We start from the raw sequence: 21782 nt of genomic DNA, 5'->3' as shown, positions 1-21782 counted from the left end.
ACTAGTGACATAAATTCATCCTCACTGAGGTGCAGATGTTGTACTCATTGTACGTGATAAGAATACGACACAATGTTATGCTGTTTCCCATACAATCCAATAAAGGATACGAACACGTTTTGATCTTTGCCTAGAACTCTATTTCGGCTTGCCATTAACATTTGGCTGAACAGAAGGTTCATCAGCGATTTATGGGTAAAATACGTAGAATATTTAATTATCTGCCATTTTTGGATTCGAGAGTTGACTTTGATGCTTCCTAGTGAGCACCGCACATTCGAAAGGTTTTTTTTTATAACATTTGCAGTTAAAAATGCAGTTGTATAACAACCAATATAGGTTCAATCCGACTGTTCATCAAGTCAATTTTCCTCTGTACCAGATATGAGATGCATAACTTCAAACATAGTTGTTTGCGGGAATTATAGACTGAACTCATTTTACTAGAAGATCACAATGAGTTAATTTCAAGTTATACGTAGATATTTTCCTAACCGATCGGTGACACATCCTTTGCACGTTTTATCTTGTTAACAGTGAAAGTCATTTTGATTGAGTATCTCAAAGTCTAGCAGAGTAATTTCACGATAAAAAAAAACAGATAAATCATCATATACTTTAAAAATCGAAAGCCATTACAATTAAACCGGATATAAGTATTAATGACTCTGCCCTGTTAAGAAAGGAACAGGATATCTTGTATTATTCTGATTACCATTTATTGGTATCCCGGGAATAATGGTAGTCAAACAGGTACATACTTTGTATGTCCATGGTTGAAACCACCATCGTTATAAGCGAAAGGAAATCATCGTAGTTAACATATTACAATCTTGTTATATCTGCCCTAATTTGTGTACTTATCTACAGGGTTAAAAGTTAGTTTTTATGTTGCATTCCGACCGTATTTGCGGCCCTCTCCAAAGTAATTCCTTTTTAATGAATTAAGAAGCTATATACAACAATGCTTAAAGTCGAAATGCAGCTGCGTTCATTGAATGCACAGACACCATAGGTAAGTAACCCTGTAGATACCCGCCATCTAAAACCATATCTTCTATACGGAAACGTATTCATTTTAAAATCGTAGCAATTATGTTATACCACTACATGCATTTATTTTCAATTTGCCATTGCAAAAAAGAGCCTGATAAATATTAAGACGGCTACCTTCGTGCAGGTGGAAACAATTTAATTGGTTTTAATTACTTGTTCCGTTATTATAGAAAATTAATTACTTACTTAATATTTCACTCAGACATCAAATAATTCGGTTTTCTTTAGAGCTAGCGGAGAGAACACAGAATGGAATGATCTAATTTTTTTTAACGGGAAGTATGTATGCATACGATCTATTTTTAACTTGATGATGCAAAATTTTATACGCAAAACGATGTTCCGCTCCAGTCATGAAAATTGGCATTTATGGTCTAAACAATATTAAGCCTTGATAGCAATAGTATGGTACGTAAACCAAACACCGTCAGTATTTTACATATGTAATAAATTTAATAACATTAGACACTAGTAAAAAGTCGTATGTATCTTCTGGCAATAATAAGAAATTTAAATATAATAAAGCCATATCCTTTTATTGCATCCATCAAGAATCAGCACATATAAATGTCTCCAACATTTTACACTTTGCTCCATTACCAATGGCAAATGTCCATTGTAATGCTTTGACAGTTCACATATCTTCATTTTATCCACAAGAGTGAATACTGAATTAATGATATTGCTATGTGAAACTAACCAGGTGGGACTCCGATAATTAATTATTACCTATCAACTTTAGTTGAAAAAGTACAACTATTACAAGGTTGTAACCACCATTTTTATTAAATATCTTTACTTTGCTTAATATGACATAATAAGATTGGCTTACTGTATTGTACTGAGTACGCAATTTATCATCGGAACAACAAATTTGCTTTCCTTTTATTGTTTTAAAGGTTAAATTTGTTGTAAAAATCACCAACAAATTTTGAATATAATACATGATGTTATACTTCGTATGATCTTTGGGCCATAAAATTGTCACTAAATTTATGAACTTGGTTGCATATTTTCATTGCAATTGCATATTTGGTCATTGTTGTTGAGATATGAAAAAATCAATTTATTTTGCAGTCTATAATAAAGAAATACGTTTTGCTCCTTAACTTTCTTGATATATAGGTAATATTGAACCAAGTAAGGAAATTTTACATTCATAAACTGAAATGTTAAAAATAGCAAATTGTGGTCGAAGGAATCGTTAAACAAACTTCATTCACACACGCCATGAATATTAGATTTACCTGCAACTTTTGAACTGAACTGAACGATTAGATCCGCCATATGGAAAAAATAGTTTCTAGCTATTCCATTCCGACATAAATGATACATTATAAGCTAAAAATACATATTGCTTTACCAGAAAATAGTATCTTCTCTAATACCTCTCAAATTTTGGGCTTTAAATTATTCTATTATAGAGGATGATTCCTAAGTTGATACTTTTTCCTATAGATAGAAGTCATTGAAGCTAACAGTTTCAAATAACTTTTTTTTTAAAACCTTACATCTAAAACGTACACTAAACAGTTGGGTCAATAATTTAGAAAATCATCCAGATATTGTCGAACAACATTTTGAAATGATGGCTACACGTATTTCTTATCTTTTGCGCAATTTTATTTTACTCGTGGCGGTTAGATCTAGTAGTTCACTTGCGGTTCAATTCAGATAATGGTTTAAACCAGAAAATACATAAAAATTGCGAACGCATCCAACCCCTAGAAGTTTCTTAAATCTTGATCACCGAGCCAGAAATGGAATCCGTGGAGGACCAGCAGAAGACCTAAAAAGTGCTAAAAAAGCACCGAGCAAAATTTTTATTTGGTTATCAAGTTTAGATTCAGCAAGAATTACTCGAGTGATTTAAAATGCACCCTGAGTAACCCAAAAAACGCATGAAAAACATTGGGGGAAAATTAGTTGTATTTTTCCGTGTCCAAGCAGTACATTCAGGAAACTTTTCCTCTAGAATTAACTTTTCTGTGCGTTCTAACTGGTGAAGCATTATTCGCCTAAAGTAGAATTCACCATTCACATTCATAAAGTTATTGTTCCCGTTCTTTTAGAAGAAGTTCTTTTATTGATCATTAGATAACACATGTTACAGGCCGACCCTGCTCATTTTAGAACGGAAATGTTGGAGTTTCTGAACAATACTTTGCCTAATAGGTGAATTGGCCACGAAGGTCGCCAGACCCTTGCCCAACCCTTGGGATTTCTTCCTGTGGGACTTTGTGTTTTTGTGTTTAGGTTTCGTTTACAATTCGCAAGTGAACATATGTGAAGCTTTAATTGTTCGCAGAGAGCAGGCTGCTGCAACGATTAGAGAGGTTTCGTTTTTCTTATTATGGGCCCTTAAGAAACAGTGGTTACCTCGAGCAGAACTTTGTGTGGAAGTTCATGCTGAAAACTTTGAACACATGTTTTACGTTAGACCGAGTATTCGATTAACTTTGCAAAAATAGATAGAAATTTACAAAATATCTATTTGAAAATGTTGTTCAGTTCAATGATATAAAGTTAAGAAATGTATCAACTAAGGAGTCACTCTGTATATTTCAATTGGCAACGTTAAAGTTGCCCTTTTATTTTCAGCATGCAATTTAGTAGAGAAGCAAAACCTGATGAAATGGACTAATTTCAGGCTTATAGAATCATATAATTGCCTGACTTCCTGTTTCCTTAATAAAGTAAGCAAAATCCCGGGCAGGTTTGGCCAATTATAGATAACTGAAAACAGTCCCTTATCATTATGGCCAGACCTGAAATAGCTCCCGAGTTTGTAATTTTATTTGGGAAGTGCAAAGTTTGAATTAGCAAAAGCTATTCGTAAGTCATTATGAACAACTTTATATGGAAATGAAGATTAAAATATCACAGGAATTTCGCTATTCAAATGCAGCTTCGCCTGGCAAGTATTGAAGGAAGCTCAACTTTAAATTCAAATTAATTCCACACTGCGGCCATACTATTAATAATTAATTAAGGTGGCCGGCTAATGAGGGGAAGTGGAAGCGGGTAGCTCTATGCGAAAGACTAATTTATTAGCAGTTCCTCATGTGCCAAAGTCTATTAATTAATATATCAATATTATTCTTACCTTAAAGTATATTACATGAAATGTTTACAGTAGTTACTGGAGGAGATACATCGTTCTTGCATACAATTGCGCCGTCAAGTCTTTTGATGCTAGATTATTTCCAGATTAAATTTTATAACGTTATTACTACAAATGATTAACCAAAGCTCTAGAAAATTTTCCAAAAGCGTAAAATGGATTTCAAAAGACTATTAGCCTATACGATACGATTTGCTGGAGGCTCTAAGAAAAAAATGCAGTGTATTGGCGTCTCCCATGAATTGCAGGAGATTGTCTTGTAGTTGGGACGACATGCAGGCAAGCCGGAGAGCAAATTTACTTCTAAGTACTTAATAGTCTAAATTTTTAATCAAATCAAGCATTTTTTTTGCTGTAGGGATTTAAAACGTACCAAATTCTAAATTTGAATAAAGTGAGTATTAGCAAAAAAACATCAATACAACAAAAAGCTATAGAAGGGGTTGATAAGAAATATGCGACAACCGTATGTCTTACAACGCAGGTTTTTTTGGGAAGGAAGAGGTAAATTGGGGAAAGAACAACGGAATTATATTCCAAATAGTTATTGCAGATACCAATCCGATTAGTTGAACCAAATTGATTAAACACAAAGTTTTCCATATAGATACTTGTAGAATTTCGTATCATGCAGGATGCTCCTACCATATTACCCACTAGATATTAGTCGATTAATTAAAATCTATTTCAGTTGCGCCCAAACCAACATTTAAATCTTGGCTTTTTTTAGAATCGCCAAAGATTTATTGTTTCCAATCTTAAAGCGTAAGAGCATTTTACTTTACCTACTTATAGTTTAGCGTATGATATACGTTAAATTAAATGATGTTAAAATGTTGGCTTTCTATATTGATGATTTTAAATACAAAGCGTTTTGCTATCTAACTGTATGTGGGCGCAAATACTAAAATTTTATGCAAGAGAGTTTTATACCATAAGAGCAGCACTAAAATATACAAACAGTTTTTCAAAATATATAAGGAAGCAATACTCTTAGGGAGCCAGAAAGTTTTATTTTTTATTCCCCGGAAACAAGTATTGAAATTTATGTAATATATCTTGACAATTCTAAATTATTCAGTTCGTATTAGATAAGAAGTTTCTGTTTTACAGGCGGGATTATATTTGCATCTTTTAATATATGGGAATTTCGACTCGAGCGTGCTTTGTCTTCGGATAAAACCATTTTTTAGAGTTTATTAACATCGACTAATGAATAATGTATATATTCGTTCAAAAAACAAAAGTGTGATTAGTTTTAATCTACAGGGTGCGCCGCTGTATGACATAGCTTAATTGCGTCTAAACGGTTAGAGATGGCAAGAAACACCAACATCGTATTTCCTTAAATTTGTGATCTGCATATACTAAAATGATTTTCAAGTGTACAGGTGGTTTATGGTTTTTACTTCAAAGTTTGATAAGCTGCAGTGGGGCATTGTCTACTAATTATTAAAAAAAATTAATCGACAGAACATGTTTTTATGGAAATCATAATTTTAAACATGTTATATGACTATAGGGATTTATTTGATAAAATAGACGCATTATATACCAGATGTCAAACAAATTCAAGTAAAAAATATCACTTCCGTAAAAAAGTACGTTAGTGAATGAAAATATTAAAGATTTGATAATTTTCAGAAAATGCACCTGAGCGGCTAATAAAAGTAAAAGTAAAGAAAGGAAAACCCATTTCTTCCTCTAAAAGCTGAATAAAAAGCAGGCCGCTCTCTCTCTTACGGTTTCTGATAAATTTATTTTCAAAGTACCGATTGCTAGAGATACTTAAAAAAAACATTAACTTGTCGGTGGACTATGGGCTATCAAATGCTTGCAAATTTAATGCAGACTTCAGAAATTAAGAGAACATTTTGATGTGTTATTTGAAAAACCGAAGTTGATGACGGTGTGTTTTATGAGACATTCTGTATACTTTAAAATAATTTTATCAAATGCAGAGCGTTAAATGAAGGAAACACAGTTTTTTTATTTTTTAACTGTCTCTAACCTGTATACGCCCTGGTACACCATGTATAAGTTTCCACCTGTAAAATGCAAGGATTTATAATAGGTATATCTATATTCTCGTTAATCATTAAAGTTGAAAGTCTATATTAAAGATGAATAAACTTTCAAGAAGAATTAACATTTTAACTTAGTTAAAAAGATACATTAACTGAAAACGCCCAGGGAACCTTTTCTTTTATCTTATTCTTAACAGTAGTGATTTGATAACTTCATTTTCGTTCTTAACAGTATTAGGCACTAATAATATAAAACTAATATATCAAAAAAGTGAGTAGGAAATTACAAGTAACAAAAACCGTTTTGCAGGGTGGCAAAAATAATCTTCCGAAGTTAGTTGAAACACCTAGTTAATGAAACTGTGCTGGGAATATTACTTGATACACCCTTGTTTTCTTGGAGAACAGCACGAAGAAACAATTAGTAAAGCAGGCAAGGGCTGCAAGGAGTTCTCAGGTTGCGAGTTGAAAATTGCTTTGCTACATTTTATTGATTCTTCACAATTATTTTTTGAGATGTTTTTTAGAAAAAACGAAAAATGTTGCTGGTGCCAATCGTTGTATATTTATTTTAGGACCAACGTATATATTTCAAAGCTTCACATATTCATTTCAAATTGACGGTTGATGAATCGAATGATCAAAGATTAATTAGCTAACCACATTGTGAAAACGTCCACTGGAATTGGTAACTGATAACGGATTATTATGCCAAATGCATTTGTGGCCAAGCCAATTAGACACATGCATATTGAATTGCCCAGAATTGATTGGCCGTTCCTAAATGCTTTCACGCCTCTGGATTAATGAGAAATCAGAAGCGTTCCAGGTGGAATTACATAATGTAATTACTCCGTAGAATTTAATTTATCCAGGTTATCAAATTTTAGGCCGAATCGCAAGATTATCATTTAAGCTAAATTAGGTATGAATGCAAATAAAAACACCGCTAGGCTGAAAGTAAATAGTTATGCTATCAGAAAGGTATTAACCTAAAATATATTTTTTCTCGACTTTCATTCCAGAGCTGGCGCTTGTTTTTGGGTTTTTTACTTTTAATGATTTTACTTTTTTTAAGCCAACATTTTCAAAAGAGACTAATTTTCGAATGGGTGATTTGAAGTACCATATATATATATACAATATGATTATTAAAATAGTTAAGCTTTCACATATTTTAACTGAAACTAGTGAAACTTTTTCCGACGTTTCGCACAGCCCAAGGCTCCAAAAAAACAACATGATTTATCTGACATAATAATAATATTTATTACCAGAAATAAATAACACAGGAAATTTCGAAAAAGAAATACGTTACCTTGTGAAAGTAAACAGAACACCTGTATGTTGGTATTACAGAAAAAAAACCAAAATTATTGCAAAAATAAAAAATGAAAACAGAATTGCCTGTTTCTATTTACATTCATTGTTTTTATGCCTCAATTTTCAAAATATTCACCGAAATTGTGGATTATCGCGGATAAATTGCGGTGTTACACTTCAAATCCTTGAAATTGTGTTTCACGCTAATGGAGTAACTGAGTTATCATCCTATTACACAGTATAATCCTCAAAATTTAATTACGCGATTAATTAAATTTTGAGGCCATAAAATGTATCTGACGATGATGAATATATGGGAAAACCAGCGCATGTTTACAGCGAAAATCCTGAAAAATAAGAATTCATTATTCCTGTCGAAAAAACAGTGAACAAAGAATGTTTTATATAAAAATGAAAGTTTGAATTTTAAATACAAGTACGACAGCAGTGGTTCGTATATGGAGATATTTGTAAATATTGTAAAAGGAGTAAAACAGTTTTCTATAGAAATAATTAAGCAAATTTTGAGGCAAACAAATTATTTTTGACTGTGCATCTGATACAACAATTTAAGACTTCATAAATAAATAAATTTCGGGCGAATACCAAATAACAGACAAACCCAACCCAGTCATCGATAACTTAGAACGTCGGATGGGATCAAATTTTGTGGTTACCAATTCCGGTTGGACAACATACCTGCTAGTTATCGGGCCAAACCCAAACAAATATTCTGATGTATAAGACAGACAACAGTTTTAAATTGCGGCACTCAACTTTTTGAATTTACTAGCACTTTTCTCACTAAATCAGTTTACTTGTTAAACAAAATAAATTTGAGCTAAAATATTGATTCATTCAAGCAAAAATAGTTTTTCCTATTCCTAGAACTAGAAAAACTTAGTTGTTAGCAGAAGAAAACATTGCAAAATTGGAATTTTATTTCACTTTACGTTAAATTACAACTTGAATATTAGTGAAAAGTAATTGAACTACCTCCATGTAGATGTTGTTAAATCAATCTATTGCGTGTCTAATATGCATAACCTTACATGTAATTAAGTACGAATCGATGTATTATTTTCGCTAAGCGCCTTACTCTAACCCCTTATATCTTGCAGGTCTTCTCTGATAACACAGGAAATTCTTATAAGGACTTTCCTAGACGCCAGGAAGAAATTAATACCAAACAAGTAAATGTGTACGTAGAATATGCATATCAAATATATGAACTGCTACCACAAGCGTGCTGGGAAAAGCGTTTTAAACTTACCCTAGCTCGCGAATCAACCCCTCCGTTTGCGGTTACCCCATCGCTAACTAGAAATTCGTGATGACGATATGCAAGGTCGGGGTACTTTTTTCTTCGGGGCATTACTGGTTCTTGCTTTTGGGCTGCAATATTGAAAAATATTCGTTGGATATTTATTTACTTCTAGTGAAGTTTGTGTCTTGTCCAACAGACTGTTTGTTTCAAAAAACGTTATAATTGTGCTTCTGTGTGAATCGGATTAGAAAATTCATCAGAATAAATAAATCGGGAACCCAGAGAAGTGCAATTTGCAAAAATTATTCTTCTAATCCATTTAAAAAATTGTAAATTGTAATTATACGTAAGAGTAATTTTTGCCCTTTTTATGTCTTTTACAATCAAAATATAACATCTGTAAGAAATTCGTTTCAGTCTTGATTTTAACGTTTTCCTAAAATGGAAAATATGAATTGAATTATTGTTTTCATGTATTTTACTGAATTAATTATGGTATAAATTGCTGTGTTTTGATGGGTTGTCGAGTTAAAATCAAATAGTCTAATCAAAATGTTCTACGATAATGTGAAATTTCCAATTTAACGAATCGACTTTATTTATTTTGGACCTAAATATGCAAAAAAATTATGGGAGTGGATCTCAGTGGAAATTGAAGGTTTCAGAGCTTGAGATTTTTGAAGCAGAGATGGAAAACGCTCAGCTCCAAAATGCAAAAAGTTTCGACTACTTTTCGCCGATTCATTCACACAAGAATCTACAAGGTCTCATCAGATATCTTGCAACTGATATTTAGTGAATATCTGAATAACATTTATTCCGAAATTTTTTCAAATTTTGCTTAAAAATCCTGAAACGATGTAGGTACATGAATGAAAATGTATTAATTACAAACCGCAGTTTTGGACAAAATCGACCAAACGAAATTTGACATGCCAGACTTGGAAATATAAATCGCATATTATCAAAAAATATATTCTGAAGATGCGAGTGCAATAAAAATAATTCGTACTTTGCTGCGACAAAACCAAGTCACAACGTACATTATCTGATTTACTGATCTAGACAATTAAAAAATATATGTTTTATTATTATATAGTTATTCGCAAATTTCTACATCTCTCACTAGAGTGATCGATCTATTCAGACCAGAGAAACTCTGGATACTAAGTTACTGCTTCCCTATTACTGAAGGCGAAGCGGATACTATTAATCTATCTAGGTCGTTCTTGGTGAGAAAATTTTATTTTATTGCCACATTTGCTATGTGGATACCGCAAATACATTTCAAAGAATGGCTCTCCTAGAGAGAGAAATTGAGAGCTTTTTCATGATAGAAGCGGCCATTATCCAGTTTAAACCGTTTCCTGGAAATGTGCGGACGTATTGCGGAGATAATGTAATTTTTATTTTTTGCTCTGTTATTCACTGAATTTTATAAGAACAAAGTAAGTTTATTGCTTCAATATCAAAAGCGTCTCAACACTGAAACGATTGCATAACCATCCGGCAATAATTTGTAACAAAAAAAAAATTGCCGGCAATGTAAGGATTTAAATTAAATATAATTCTTATCTCCCACAATAATGTATAAATTAATAAATTACTTTCCAGGGGACAATAGAAACAATATGAAATTCATGAGCTTTTGGTCACATTCGCGTTCTTGCCGGAAGACATAAAATATTATATAGAACCCGGATCATCGTCTGGACAAAAGTGTTCAAAACCCCCCCCACACAAAGCCAATTTTAAAGTAGTAAATTGATCCCCCAAAGAACGTACATTTACTGTTCGTTGTCGGACGAAAATGAAATAAAGCTGCATGAATATTCCATAATTTATAGCAGTTAGAGTAGAAACACGTATCAGGTGAAATACTCTAGGCATACGAAACATCTACTTGACATCACATTTATTTCTGACCCAATTCAACTAAATTTCAGATAAAAAATCCAGAATGACCAATACATTTGAAATAGTTTAACCACTAAAAATATAGATGTGCAAATAGGATAATAAATTATAGAATCATCGCACATGGGAACATTAATCAGTTTCCTCATGATACTGTTTATGTTTAGTTAAAATACATCGAGACTAATTTAAATTTAATTTAGGCAATGGAAGTTCGAATAATAATCTCAACTAAAATGTTAAAATTGACTTATGGCCTTTGAGTTTTAATTTAAATATTTTAGTTAAATATTAACCATGAGCAATTAACTGAAGATAATTGAACATAAATATCTCTCAAATTGAATGATGGATTGTTATGACAATTCCACGGTAGCCTTAAAAGATAGACTTTCCTAATATATATTTTTAAGTCATTCAGGTACATTTTGCTTAACCAGCGATTTTCAGGATATAAGCTTGTATTATAAATAATAGACATTTACAGACGAAATGGATAGTGCAAACTGTTAGTTTTGCGTATGTGGTAATGTATAGATAGATGGATGTGTTTTTACAGAAACAAATGAATATTGATACTTTTATATGCTTGCGAGTTACTCCGGACCCGTCCTAGCATTTTATCGGGTATATAATCACATATTGGGAAATTTGAACTTACCAGAATCAGTTTGAAACTCATCCTCTCTCATTGCTTTTTCGTTGTGATCACTAGCTACTCCAGCGGCAGGTACACCATTTTGGATTGGTGGTTTTCTTACTACCTCCTGCCGTGGCCCCGTATATTCATGCCATCGGTAAGTACTCCGATACTCGGAGTGCAATTGCTGAAATAGAAGATTATTATGAAATGAATATGAAACACAAATATCTTAGCATAATTCAATGAGGAGGATTCCTTCCTCATACATGGAAATCGTGAGAGCTTCCTGTAAATGGGTGAAATTGTTAGTTTTTATTGTTTCCAATTTTGAGAAACTGGCATTTCCAAAAATTTGAAAACTTTTCGATGTTTCTGTAAGTTTTGAGAACATATATCAAGGCTGTGAAAAGACCGGATCAAGCGCAGAAACGCATATATACATTAAAAGCAATTTCCACTCTTAGAAGAAGTTAGTGTCCTGTTGTTGCGTTCGCTTTCGATATGAGAATTTGCTTCTACAGAAAAAGAACACAAAAATGGAAACAAATATAAATATAAACTCCAAATTCCAAATTCACCAGCTTAACCATTGCAACAATATTTTTCAATCGTCGGTTCAAGTGTGTGTCACTTAAATTGGTTCGCAAAACATTTGAAATTTGCGATAATAAAATGTTATAAATGGTAAATAGAGTATTTACTTAAGGATTATGATAAATGCGGTTTTCTCTTTGCGAAAGGACGTATCTGAATCGAAAATTTGCAGATTATGAGCTTTTAGCAGTTATTAGAAAACGGAATTTGCAATTGAGAATAAAAAAATATATATCAATTTTCGAACATGTAATTCTTTTGGACCTAAATAAGAATAAATTCTACCCACATTTGCAACAAATGCTGGTTTTCCGAGAAATTGCGATAGAGAACGATGTTTGCTATTCTTTTAATTTCATACTCTGAGCAAGATCCCGTAAATTTAGTATTGATTTGAACATGTATGTTGTTCTTACTAAGAGTGTTCGGTTACCTCCCTTTTTTACTCCAATTCGTGGTGCTATTCCGGAAATTCGCTTATTTTAGGTATCATACTTTCCGCCGTCTTTTTATTTTCAAATAACGTAAAAACGATTTGTTCTTTCAGCTACAGATCATATATAGAGGAAACCGAAGATGGCCAACACAAAATATATTTCTGTGAAATATAAATATATCTTACTGCATGTAGAAATGTAGTTACTGCAACATAGAACATTAACTTTTATATTTTTCTGATTATAAAATAACTACATACATCTTAGCTATATCCTGATTAACATTGAACTAAGTGCTTATTTGCTTCAGTGCGACATATGCGATCTGGACATCTGGAGATACATTTACAAATTCACTCGTTTACCAGCATTTTGGTGACTTGATTAAAATCACCATTATATGTATTTTTTCCTTTCGGACTCTAGTTTTGATTAAATTTACTTTTACATAGGTACTACAGATATTGTTTCCAGCAAATAGACTGGATTGCTGAACTTGAATATCATTAACCAGGCGTTTTTACAGCTCTATTTTCACGCAAACAATAGTGACATTACAGGAAATATGCTGCTCGCAAAAAAATTCTGTAGATACGAAAATAATCAATACGAAGTCATTTAAGGACCAAATGCCATTTTTTACCTTATCGACGGGCATAGCGGGGCACGTAGCTCTACACAAGTTCCAAAATGAGCCGATCATGAGTTTCTAGTATTCTGAACTTGTATTTTGCTTGATTAATCGGCCTGAAGCCATAAAATGTTAAATTTTATTTAAAACTAAGCGGTCTCTAGCCTTTAGCACAGTCACTCTAAGCAGGAAATTTAAATGTTGGGGCCTCGAAAGTGATTGTGGACATTACCGTGCCCCACCTTTTGCAGTACACTATCTGTCGTTGGACCTAACTGTATATACAGAGCCTCATACTTTGAGAATCAATATTGAGGCGCTTGCTCTATTGCCACACAGGAGCGGCTTTTGCTATTTCATAGATCAACTCCTTATATAGAACTGGTTCATCTTTTTATAACAGCTGGATGACGTGTTGTAAGAAGCTTCTTTGTTAACCAAATTACCGCTTTGCGATTTACTTAAAGAGGAGCTCCATATACTTGAAAGGCATTGAAAGGTTAGCGCTAGATATTTTTCTTAAATCCGGTTCTGATTCTGAATATGCGCCAGTTGGCCAGTAGACTTTTCTTCTCATTTTCCTTATTCCATATTACGCAACTCCTTTTCCAGCAGTGGCGACATTCATAAATAAGACCTATACTTGAATTTAATGAATTTATCCGCTGAATATCCGATTCCTTCTTGGATAACACAAGCCCCCTTTCTTTCTTTTACACATTGTTTCAAGTGCCTAATGATTTATCCTGTCTGTTTCATCAAGCCATTTCTGTTTAGAAATGGAAACCATAAATGAGCAGATCTAAACATGCAATTTTAACAATAAAGCTGGGTCCTAAGCTTTCGTTTCTCAATGTTTACAGCTAGACAATGCATAACATCTAGAGTTTTCTCAGTACAATGGCTCATACATTTGCTCGTTATGGATCATGCACGCTCGGAGCAATTACGTGGTTTAATTCTAAGCAAGGATAATTTGCGATACATAACTCTGCTTCAGGCAACATTAGTTCATATTCCATTCAAATTACTTCTGGGTTAGCGGGAAAACATTGTATTAGCTTCTTCCAGATATTGGTTGTTCAAAACAGTGTAAATTGCATAGCAAACATAATAAATCATATAACGTAGCAATTGTTTAAAATGAAAATTAAAAATATTTTCGAATAACCACAAGCTATCACAAACTCTCTGATAAGAACAAATTGATTCATTTCATTATGCATATATTTTAATAAACAATTTCAAATAATAATCTTGTTTAATATTGAGTGCTGTCACAAAACACCCGGCGATAAAAAAGTATTCTTTATAACTTTGAGCATCGAGATCGTCCATTTATTTACTTTATTTATACAATGTTTACCAAATTGCTGTGCGGGCAGAACGCAGACTTTAAAATGCCATTTATTCAAGAGAAGTTGGGAACTCTGGACGTTCCTGCAAATGTTCATCGTGTCATACACTGGCCGTGTGAAAATGGAATCCCATTTATCGTATATTTGATATACGATATATATATGCATTCGTCGTTAACAAAGAAAATGTTTCTTAGCTGCTTAATCTACCAAGTGTAAGAAAATTTTCCTTGAATTCTTTTAGTTTCCTTCATAATTGCTGGTTATCTGAGCCTTTGTATAATATAAATCTTACTTAAAACGCCATACAAGCCGATGCAAGACATATATTAGATCATTAGGAGATCCTATGCAAGCAATAAACGTATTAAGATATTTCATTTGTAAACACTTTTAAACATATTTCATTCTTACTGATTACTACTTTATGAGTACAAATTTATAGATCACAAAAATGGTTTTTGTTACCTCTATAACATTATGCAGTTTATTAATCAGCCGATATAAGCGCTTTTGACCAAAGGTAGTTTACCAAAGCAAATATTCGTCTTTTGCTGACAAAGTAGCTATTTGTATTGATGAAATCTTTACAAAAGTTCAGCTCAGCTGTACACCTCGGCTTATTCCTGAAGAATCGTCAACATTTTTTCCTAACATCGCATAGCATTCTAGCTTGAAATAATCGAATTGCTCGGATATTGGAGGCATTAGGAATATCATTTATTTGATAGTCAATATAATAATTCGAATAATTTGGTCAAATTAAATTTAGCTATCTCAATGTGAACAGAATGCAATAGAAATCCTAATATCAGTAATGGGTCCTTCCTATATCAGCAAGGCTATAAGAAATCGTAATGTGCTGAATCAATCAATTGCATTTACCTCATTCCGAGTTTTCGACAGGACAGCAATCAGTAACATAAAACCGATATTTTTCATTGTCATTTGGTGTTAATCATTATTTTACTTGATTTATATGTAGTTACTGGGTTTTAAATAAAATTGTCCTGCATTACATCTTCTAATGATATAAGTAAAATCCTATTTACTTCTACTTATATTATTTTCTTTTGTTTGAATGTGATTAGATTTGTTTCAAAAGTATGCCTCGTATTGCATCTTTCTTTGATATCAGTGAATTTCTATTTGTGGTTTCTCTCCATCATCTTGCTCTTTATCTGAACTTTCGGTTAAACAAAGTATTGTTCGGGTAAAAAGTCTCGTATCGTCAATAATCGCTTCACCTTCTTCGTCAATACAAATTCAATCATGACATTTGGTTATACAGTTCTTATTCCATTTTTGAACGTAAACTATTGTGTAACACGCAAATTAAATTTTGTCAGTTAAGTTTGAAACACCCTGCATTTGGTTAAGTACAACTACTGCTTTTAAAACATGTCGTCTGTACAATACATTTGTATAACAACTTTAATTGATAAGTATAATTACATAACCGTTTTGTTAATCAACAGTAGAAATTTATATTGGTCAATTAAATGAAAATTTGGCAATTTGGAAATTGGCAAAGCCCTAAGTTAGAATGTATTTCAAACTTCCGCAACATTGATTTTACCAATTTTAACGTTGAACAGGTATGCATGTGTAGTAATGAAAACGTAATAGCCAAAACATGAAAAGGCAACTTTTCCCAAAAATTACCTCTGCTGGTTCAACCACAAGTGAATTTCCATCGCTCCTACCCTTATTCCGCATTTTCGCTGTTGTTAGGCAGCGAAAAGGGATAGAGAACCGCATAGTTCCATGAACTCTGACCTACACAAGTGACAAAACACTATTGGCCAAATTAAATCTCGTATGCCCTAGCCCTAGATGGTTTTCCTTGCCGACATCTATTTCATCTTTGGCCCTAGATAATACCTCCCTTCATATGAGTCCAGTTGGCCTCTCGCTTAAATACGAAATTGCTTTGTTAATTAAAAGCACTGCAATTTAGTTTTGTCGACGTTTATTTTTCAAACTCTGGAACTATATTGCAGCATAACCTAGTTAGCTATTTTCTGGATTACTTTACATTCCACTAATAAGTGAGCCCAGAAGTAATGTGTAAATTCATTTAAAATTCAGCGGACTGTAAATTTCATTTTTAATAGCGACGATTTCTTTCAAATTTCCGTAGTCCTGAAAAGGACTGATATTTTCTTTTGCACTTCGTCTCTTTTTGCACGTTTTCAACCATTTCCGGAGTTATGACCCGATCTTCTTGCCGGATCTTCTCTTTCAACTCCTGCATATTGTTTCGCCCGTCAACAAATAGTTTAGATTTGAGGTAACCCCAAAAAAATTTATCTATCGGAGTTGGGTCTGACGATCTAGGAGGCCATTCAATAGGTCCTCCCTTTCAAAAGTTTTATCCAAAAATGTACTCACAATGGCTGCATATTGGGGGGCAGGAAGCCCCATTTTGTTGGAAAATCAGTTCTTTGTCAGCAAAGTCTGGCTTTAATGGATTTGGAAATAAAGACACCAATGCTGGAATTCATTCAAGTTAGGGAAATTCTACGTGTTAACTTGTTCAGTTAGAGACTGTTCAAAGAAAAATTGTTCCATTACTCTTCCGTGTACTATTTCATACCACACATTTATTTTTTGGTGATACTGGCTGTGAACCTCCATCATTCAATGCGAATTTTCTGTTGCCCAAAATCGATAATTTTGTCGGTTCACATAACAATTCAAGCAATAACTTCTTCGAATAACGTTTGCACTGGAGTCATTTTGTAGGGATGATATTTGTGCGAATATATAAGAGGCATATCTGTCTTAACGTAACAGTCTTAAATCAGTTTGATACTGGAAGCGACCACCGGTTGATTAGAACTACAATTTCCCTAAATCTGAAAATTGAAAGAGCAAAACTTGTCAATAAGCAAATTTTCCGAACCGCTACTGAATTGCGTCTATAAAGAGGCTTTTCAGAAAGAATTGGAGGAGAAATTTAACCCAATTATCAACATAGAGAAAATGAACATAAATCATCTCACCGAGAAAACAAGCCTTCAAACAAATATAAAATAAAATAAGACATTCACACAATAAATAAGAAGATTTGTTCCAGCGTTAAAATACCAAGAGACCGAAAGCTAACGCCAAGCACACTAAAACTTATAAAAGAACGGAAAACAACATCCAGAGATGCACCAGAATACCAGGAGCTCAACGGGAGGTTACCCCCGGCCCTCTGGCAGTAGGGAGAGATGTAAGATCCTATAATACCAGAACAATTGAAACAGTAATGGAGAATAACTCTAACATGAATGTTGATGATTGTATGTTGCTTATGTTGATAGAGAAAGAAAATATTCTACTCTGTAGTACTACTCGTTTTCCATAATTTAAAACCCTAAGCTGACTCAAGGCCTAATTTATGAACACCGGGGTAGATTTTTGCTACTGACTTTTTGTTGCGATTAGGTGCCTGTTTCAGTTGTCGAAGTACTGAAATTTTGATGCTAACGTTATCAAATAAACCAAACATATCTGTTTGTAAAATTTTTGCTGTAAAAATAAATCATTGACTCATACACAAAAAAACCTAATTTTGTTACATTAAACAAAATTAAACTGTAATACTTTAATTCACTGCCAAAACTTTTTCCACGCGAAAAACAAGATTCCAGCTTATTAAAGAACTTTTTTCGTACATTTTCTAGCACATTGAGGGTCACAATAGTTTCTTATAATACATTCATCTAAAATTCCAGCCGATACATTAACCTTTTGAGGATGTTGCGTGCCTTTTACAATACTAATAGGTTTCTTTTCGATCAATTACCCTGCAGCAAGCGATATGATTGGCGATTCGTCATGAAGAAATAACGATTCCTTTGTAAGAAACTTGACTATTGAATATGACATCTCCATTATTTTTAAGCATCAACTTAAACTTTTGGGTAGTGTTATAAGAAAATTTTACTGGCGCCTATAAGACATGAAGGGATGTTTGGATTTTATTAGCAAGTTTGCTAATAAAATATGCGTAGACAGAATAATATTCCAAAACTAAAGATTTTTCTTATTTCCCTTGTCGGGGCATTTTATTGTGATACAATCTTCCCGTATTGCATCAGAAATTAAATGCCCGCAACCCCTTTTGGTTTCCTCATTCGTAGTCAACATCCGAAAATTATATAAGGCATACACAGTATATTTTCTAAAGCAATTTCCAAAATCGTTTCATTCAGCATTCGGGATAATTTGTACCCAAATACTTTTATTTTAACAAAAACCGCCAACGCATTTAATTTATTTCCTCTGAAGATGAAAGTTTGTGTTAAATTTTCCACGGAGGTTTTTGGAAAAGTTTTACTTTGGTGTTGAGATTACTTAATTGATCTCTTCACCACTAACGCAATCGCATTTTTAATGTTATTTTCAGAACGACCTCCTCTTCTTTAGGATCTGCTGTAACAGTTACACTTGTTAACTTACCTCATAATTGGTAAACATTATATTTATTTAGGTATTTATTTAGGATATGATTTTTCCAATGTTTTGCTCTCCCAAAAGTAAAGTTAATTTTTCCTCAAGAACTAATGAATGTTTTAACACTTTATAAATTATAATTTTTGTACAACATATTTTAATTGTAAATTGATGTTTGTAGTTTGTATGAATTTTAAAATCTGCTGATGGCACTGTTGTCCCGCAGAAACGTAATAAATTAAACGATAAATAAATTTTTGTTTCACACTTTGACTGGAGCCTAGGAAAGAAAAGAATATTATGACAATTACACGCAGTCAGGAAAATAAATCAAAATTATAATACTATCAAAACAGGTCCAGAAAATTAAAAATTTAATTAACAGCTAACTACTAACATTTTATCCTTCTTTCTTTTTCATTCTGCTCCTTGTAAGCTTAATGTGTACTGAAAAATTATTAAAACATCTTCAACTTTCTCCTAATTGAAACTTTTATATATAATATTGCTAAATAATGCTATTTACTTATCGCTAAACATACTTCTTAAATATTAATTAAAATTTATAATTGTATTTAATCTCATACATTTCATGATTCTTTTCCAATTAGCAAAGTTTTGCAAACGCAAACATTCCACTGTTGTATATTGCAACTCAAGTGAATAACACTAGTATAATTTATGAATGTTGCCAACAGGCAATCGCTAAGCATTGTGTTAGTTGCTTGCTTCCTTTATGATGATATGGCTTTTATAAAGAGTCGATTATCTGAAAACCGCAAATTACTTTCATGGCGACAAGGAATGCAGAGACAATTACCTTTATCAAAAATATTCAGAACCAACTATAGTATGTTAAAATGTTTTTTTTGTGTGTTACCGGCAGATAATCAAGCTTCATACTCAATATTCAAGATTAGTACATTACATTAGTACATTTCTTTTTGAATGTGAGTTACCTAGGTTCAAATAAATACCTATCCAAGTTACACGTTGCCTTAGAAGAAGAAGTCAATAAATGTTTCATGGTCAATTGATATACTAAAATAGCCGTATAATTTTGGAATGTATAATTTACCACGAACGAACCAGACAAAAAAAATCCGTTCGGTTATTAACGCTTATTGGCTTCCCCGGGCTTTGTCTCAATAAATAATACAAATAGTGTAGGTAGGCATTTGAATCTGGCTTAATCCACGTTGTGTGTGTTTCTAGCTTTACTTAGAAAGTTGGTAGTTTGCCATTGATTTTTGCTATTAATGTGCAGTAGGTATGATCTTTAATATTACATTACGTCAACTTTCCACTCTTATACTAAAGTAAAACTTAATTAAAACGATAATATTTAACGTCTATATCACTGTTTAATTATTGATAAATAGCATTGACTTCATTCGTTGTCAGGCACTTGAAGAGATACAACTGAAATTAAAGCATATATAGCTGGAATGAGCACATTTTTAATTAAGTTGATTAGATGACAAAACAGAAATGGACAAAGGTTATGATACATTAACAGAATATATCCTGATTAAGTACCGGTGGGCTTTTGTCTGTGTTTTTCTGTTGCCGATTTCTCTCTTCTATGATTTGTGGTTTTATTTTCGCAACTGGATTGTTTTCAAATTTACCAGTGCCCCCAAGCAGCATGACAAGAAGGTCAAATATGTTCAAAAGCAGGTAAGTTTTTCGACATGTTTCAGACTTTAACTTATAGTGAGAAGCATTTTTGTACTAATTTCGAATTGATGCATATTCAATACATTTCTGCTGCAGATTCGCGAATGGGGTGATCATGGTAAAAATAATTACATGTGCACAGCCAGACCAGGATGGCAAACTGTGTGTTTTAGACTTCCCAAATACAAAAACACTTTTACGAAAATTGAAGTAAACCTAGTTGACATCCTTGAGGTGGATGTAAAGAATAAGGTATACAAGCTGAAATCGTAACTTTCGTAAATAATTTCCAACAATAACTAAATCTCAAATATGCTCCCTGATTGCTAAAACAATTCTTTTGTAAGGATTTTAAATACATTGTTGTACAAGTCATGGGCATTTTTGAAAAATCTATTGGTTGTGTCTTGACCGAACGATGAAATAAATGATGCTTTTTAAATTAATTAATGATTAAATTCAATAAATGAATCAATTGACACAAAGACACCAAAAAATCTTCATTACATTGAAATGTCGAAAGAAATATATAAAACACTATTTCAATGAGCTTAGAGAATGTGGGTTTTCTTTAAAGGCCAGGAGGGTTACAGATTCGTATGGCTCTAACGTGACGTAACTTAGATTACTATTGGAATGGAATAAAGTGGTAACAATGGTATATGATTGTTTAAGGATCCAGGTCCATCTTGAAGAAAATTTCATAACGAACAAAGATATAACTATACAGGGCAGAAAGACCGATTGGGTCGATAGCCTTTTTCTGTGGGAAATAAAGATTATTTATATATATATTATAACTATACATTTTATCTCTAAGACGCATAATTACAGAGTTATATGCGATTGTTTCCGGGAAAGGTTTCCGTTTTTTTTCACTTTTTCGTTGTTTATGCAAATAACACACCTTTCCAAGCTGGCGCACTTCGATTGTTTTCAACTTCGCTTCGATGTTTTCAACAGGTATACCTTTCCCGAGAGATTCCAATAATTACCTAAGTTACTTCAAGTTAGAGCCATATTTGAAAGATTTCGTCGTGATTCTCCTGCCCATAAGGTCCATTTTTTATTTTGCGTTATCTATCAGCTAATTTCGATTTTTTGACATGTTTTGAAGTTAACTGGTATAGATGAGAACATGATGTTCGTTTTATTGGGAAATACTTCATTTGACTATGAAAGCTTTCACGGCCGGTTAAATTACATTTAGGAATGTTTTCCGGGCTTTGAAGCCGTGGTCTATCGGAATTTCTTCCTGACGTTTCGTCCACAACTG

General features: G+C 32.8%; 2 protein-coding genes across 6 annotated transcripts in view; one reads left to right on the top strand and one right to left on the bottom strand.

Moving 5' to 3' along the window:
• Positions 1–21782, bottom strand: part of LOC109533802 (nuclear protein MDM1) — a 100629-nt gene that overhangs the window by 11108 nt on the left and 67739 nt on the right. For 2 of the 4 annotated variants that reach the window (XM_048660684.1, XM_048660682.1), the window contains exons 1-3: positions 13032–13281; positions 11376–11541; positions 8804–8925 (exon numbers count right to left, since the gene is read on the bottom strand). In XM_048660684.1, the coding sequence (XP_048516641.1) occupies positions 8804–8925; positions 11376–11541; positions 13032–13091 (348 nt within the window). In that variant the 5' untranslated portion in view covers positions 13092–13281. Of the gene's footprint in view, positions 1–8803; positions 8926–11375; positions 11542–13031; positions 13292–21782 lie in introns of those variants that run through there. The other 2 variants (XM_048660681.1, XM_048660683.1) reach the window with 2 other exon arrangements.
• Positions 19936–21782, top strand: part of LOC109533804 (delta(24)-sterol reductase) — a 6521-nt gene continuing 4674 nt past the window's right edge. Inside the window, exons 1-3 of one of the 2 annotated variants that reach the window (XM_048660685.1) lie at positions 19936–20096; positions 20231–20506; positions 20603–20758. In XM_048660685.1, the coding sequence (XP_048516642.1) occupies positions 20318–20506; positions 20603–20758 (345 nt within the window). In that variant the 5' untranslated portion in view covers positions 19936–20096; positions 20231–20317. Of the gene's footprint in view, positions 20507–20602; positions 20759–21782 lie in introns of both variants that reach the window. The other variant, XM_019899240.2, reaches the window with a different exon arrangement.

Source organism: Dendroctonus ponderosae, unplaced genomic scaffold, assembly GCF_020466585.1.
Source record: "Dendroctonus ponderosae isolate FM_Combo_2020 unplaced genomic scaffold, Dpon_F_20191213v2 Dpon_F_20191213_1, whole genome shotgun sequence".
Classification (NCBI taxonomy): domain Eukaryota; kingdom Metazoa; phylum Arthropoda; class Insecta; order Coleoptera; family Curculionidae; genus Dendroctonus; species Dendroctonus ponderosae.
This window is presented reverse-complemented; position numbering and strand designations above follow the sequence as displayed.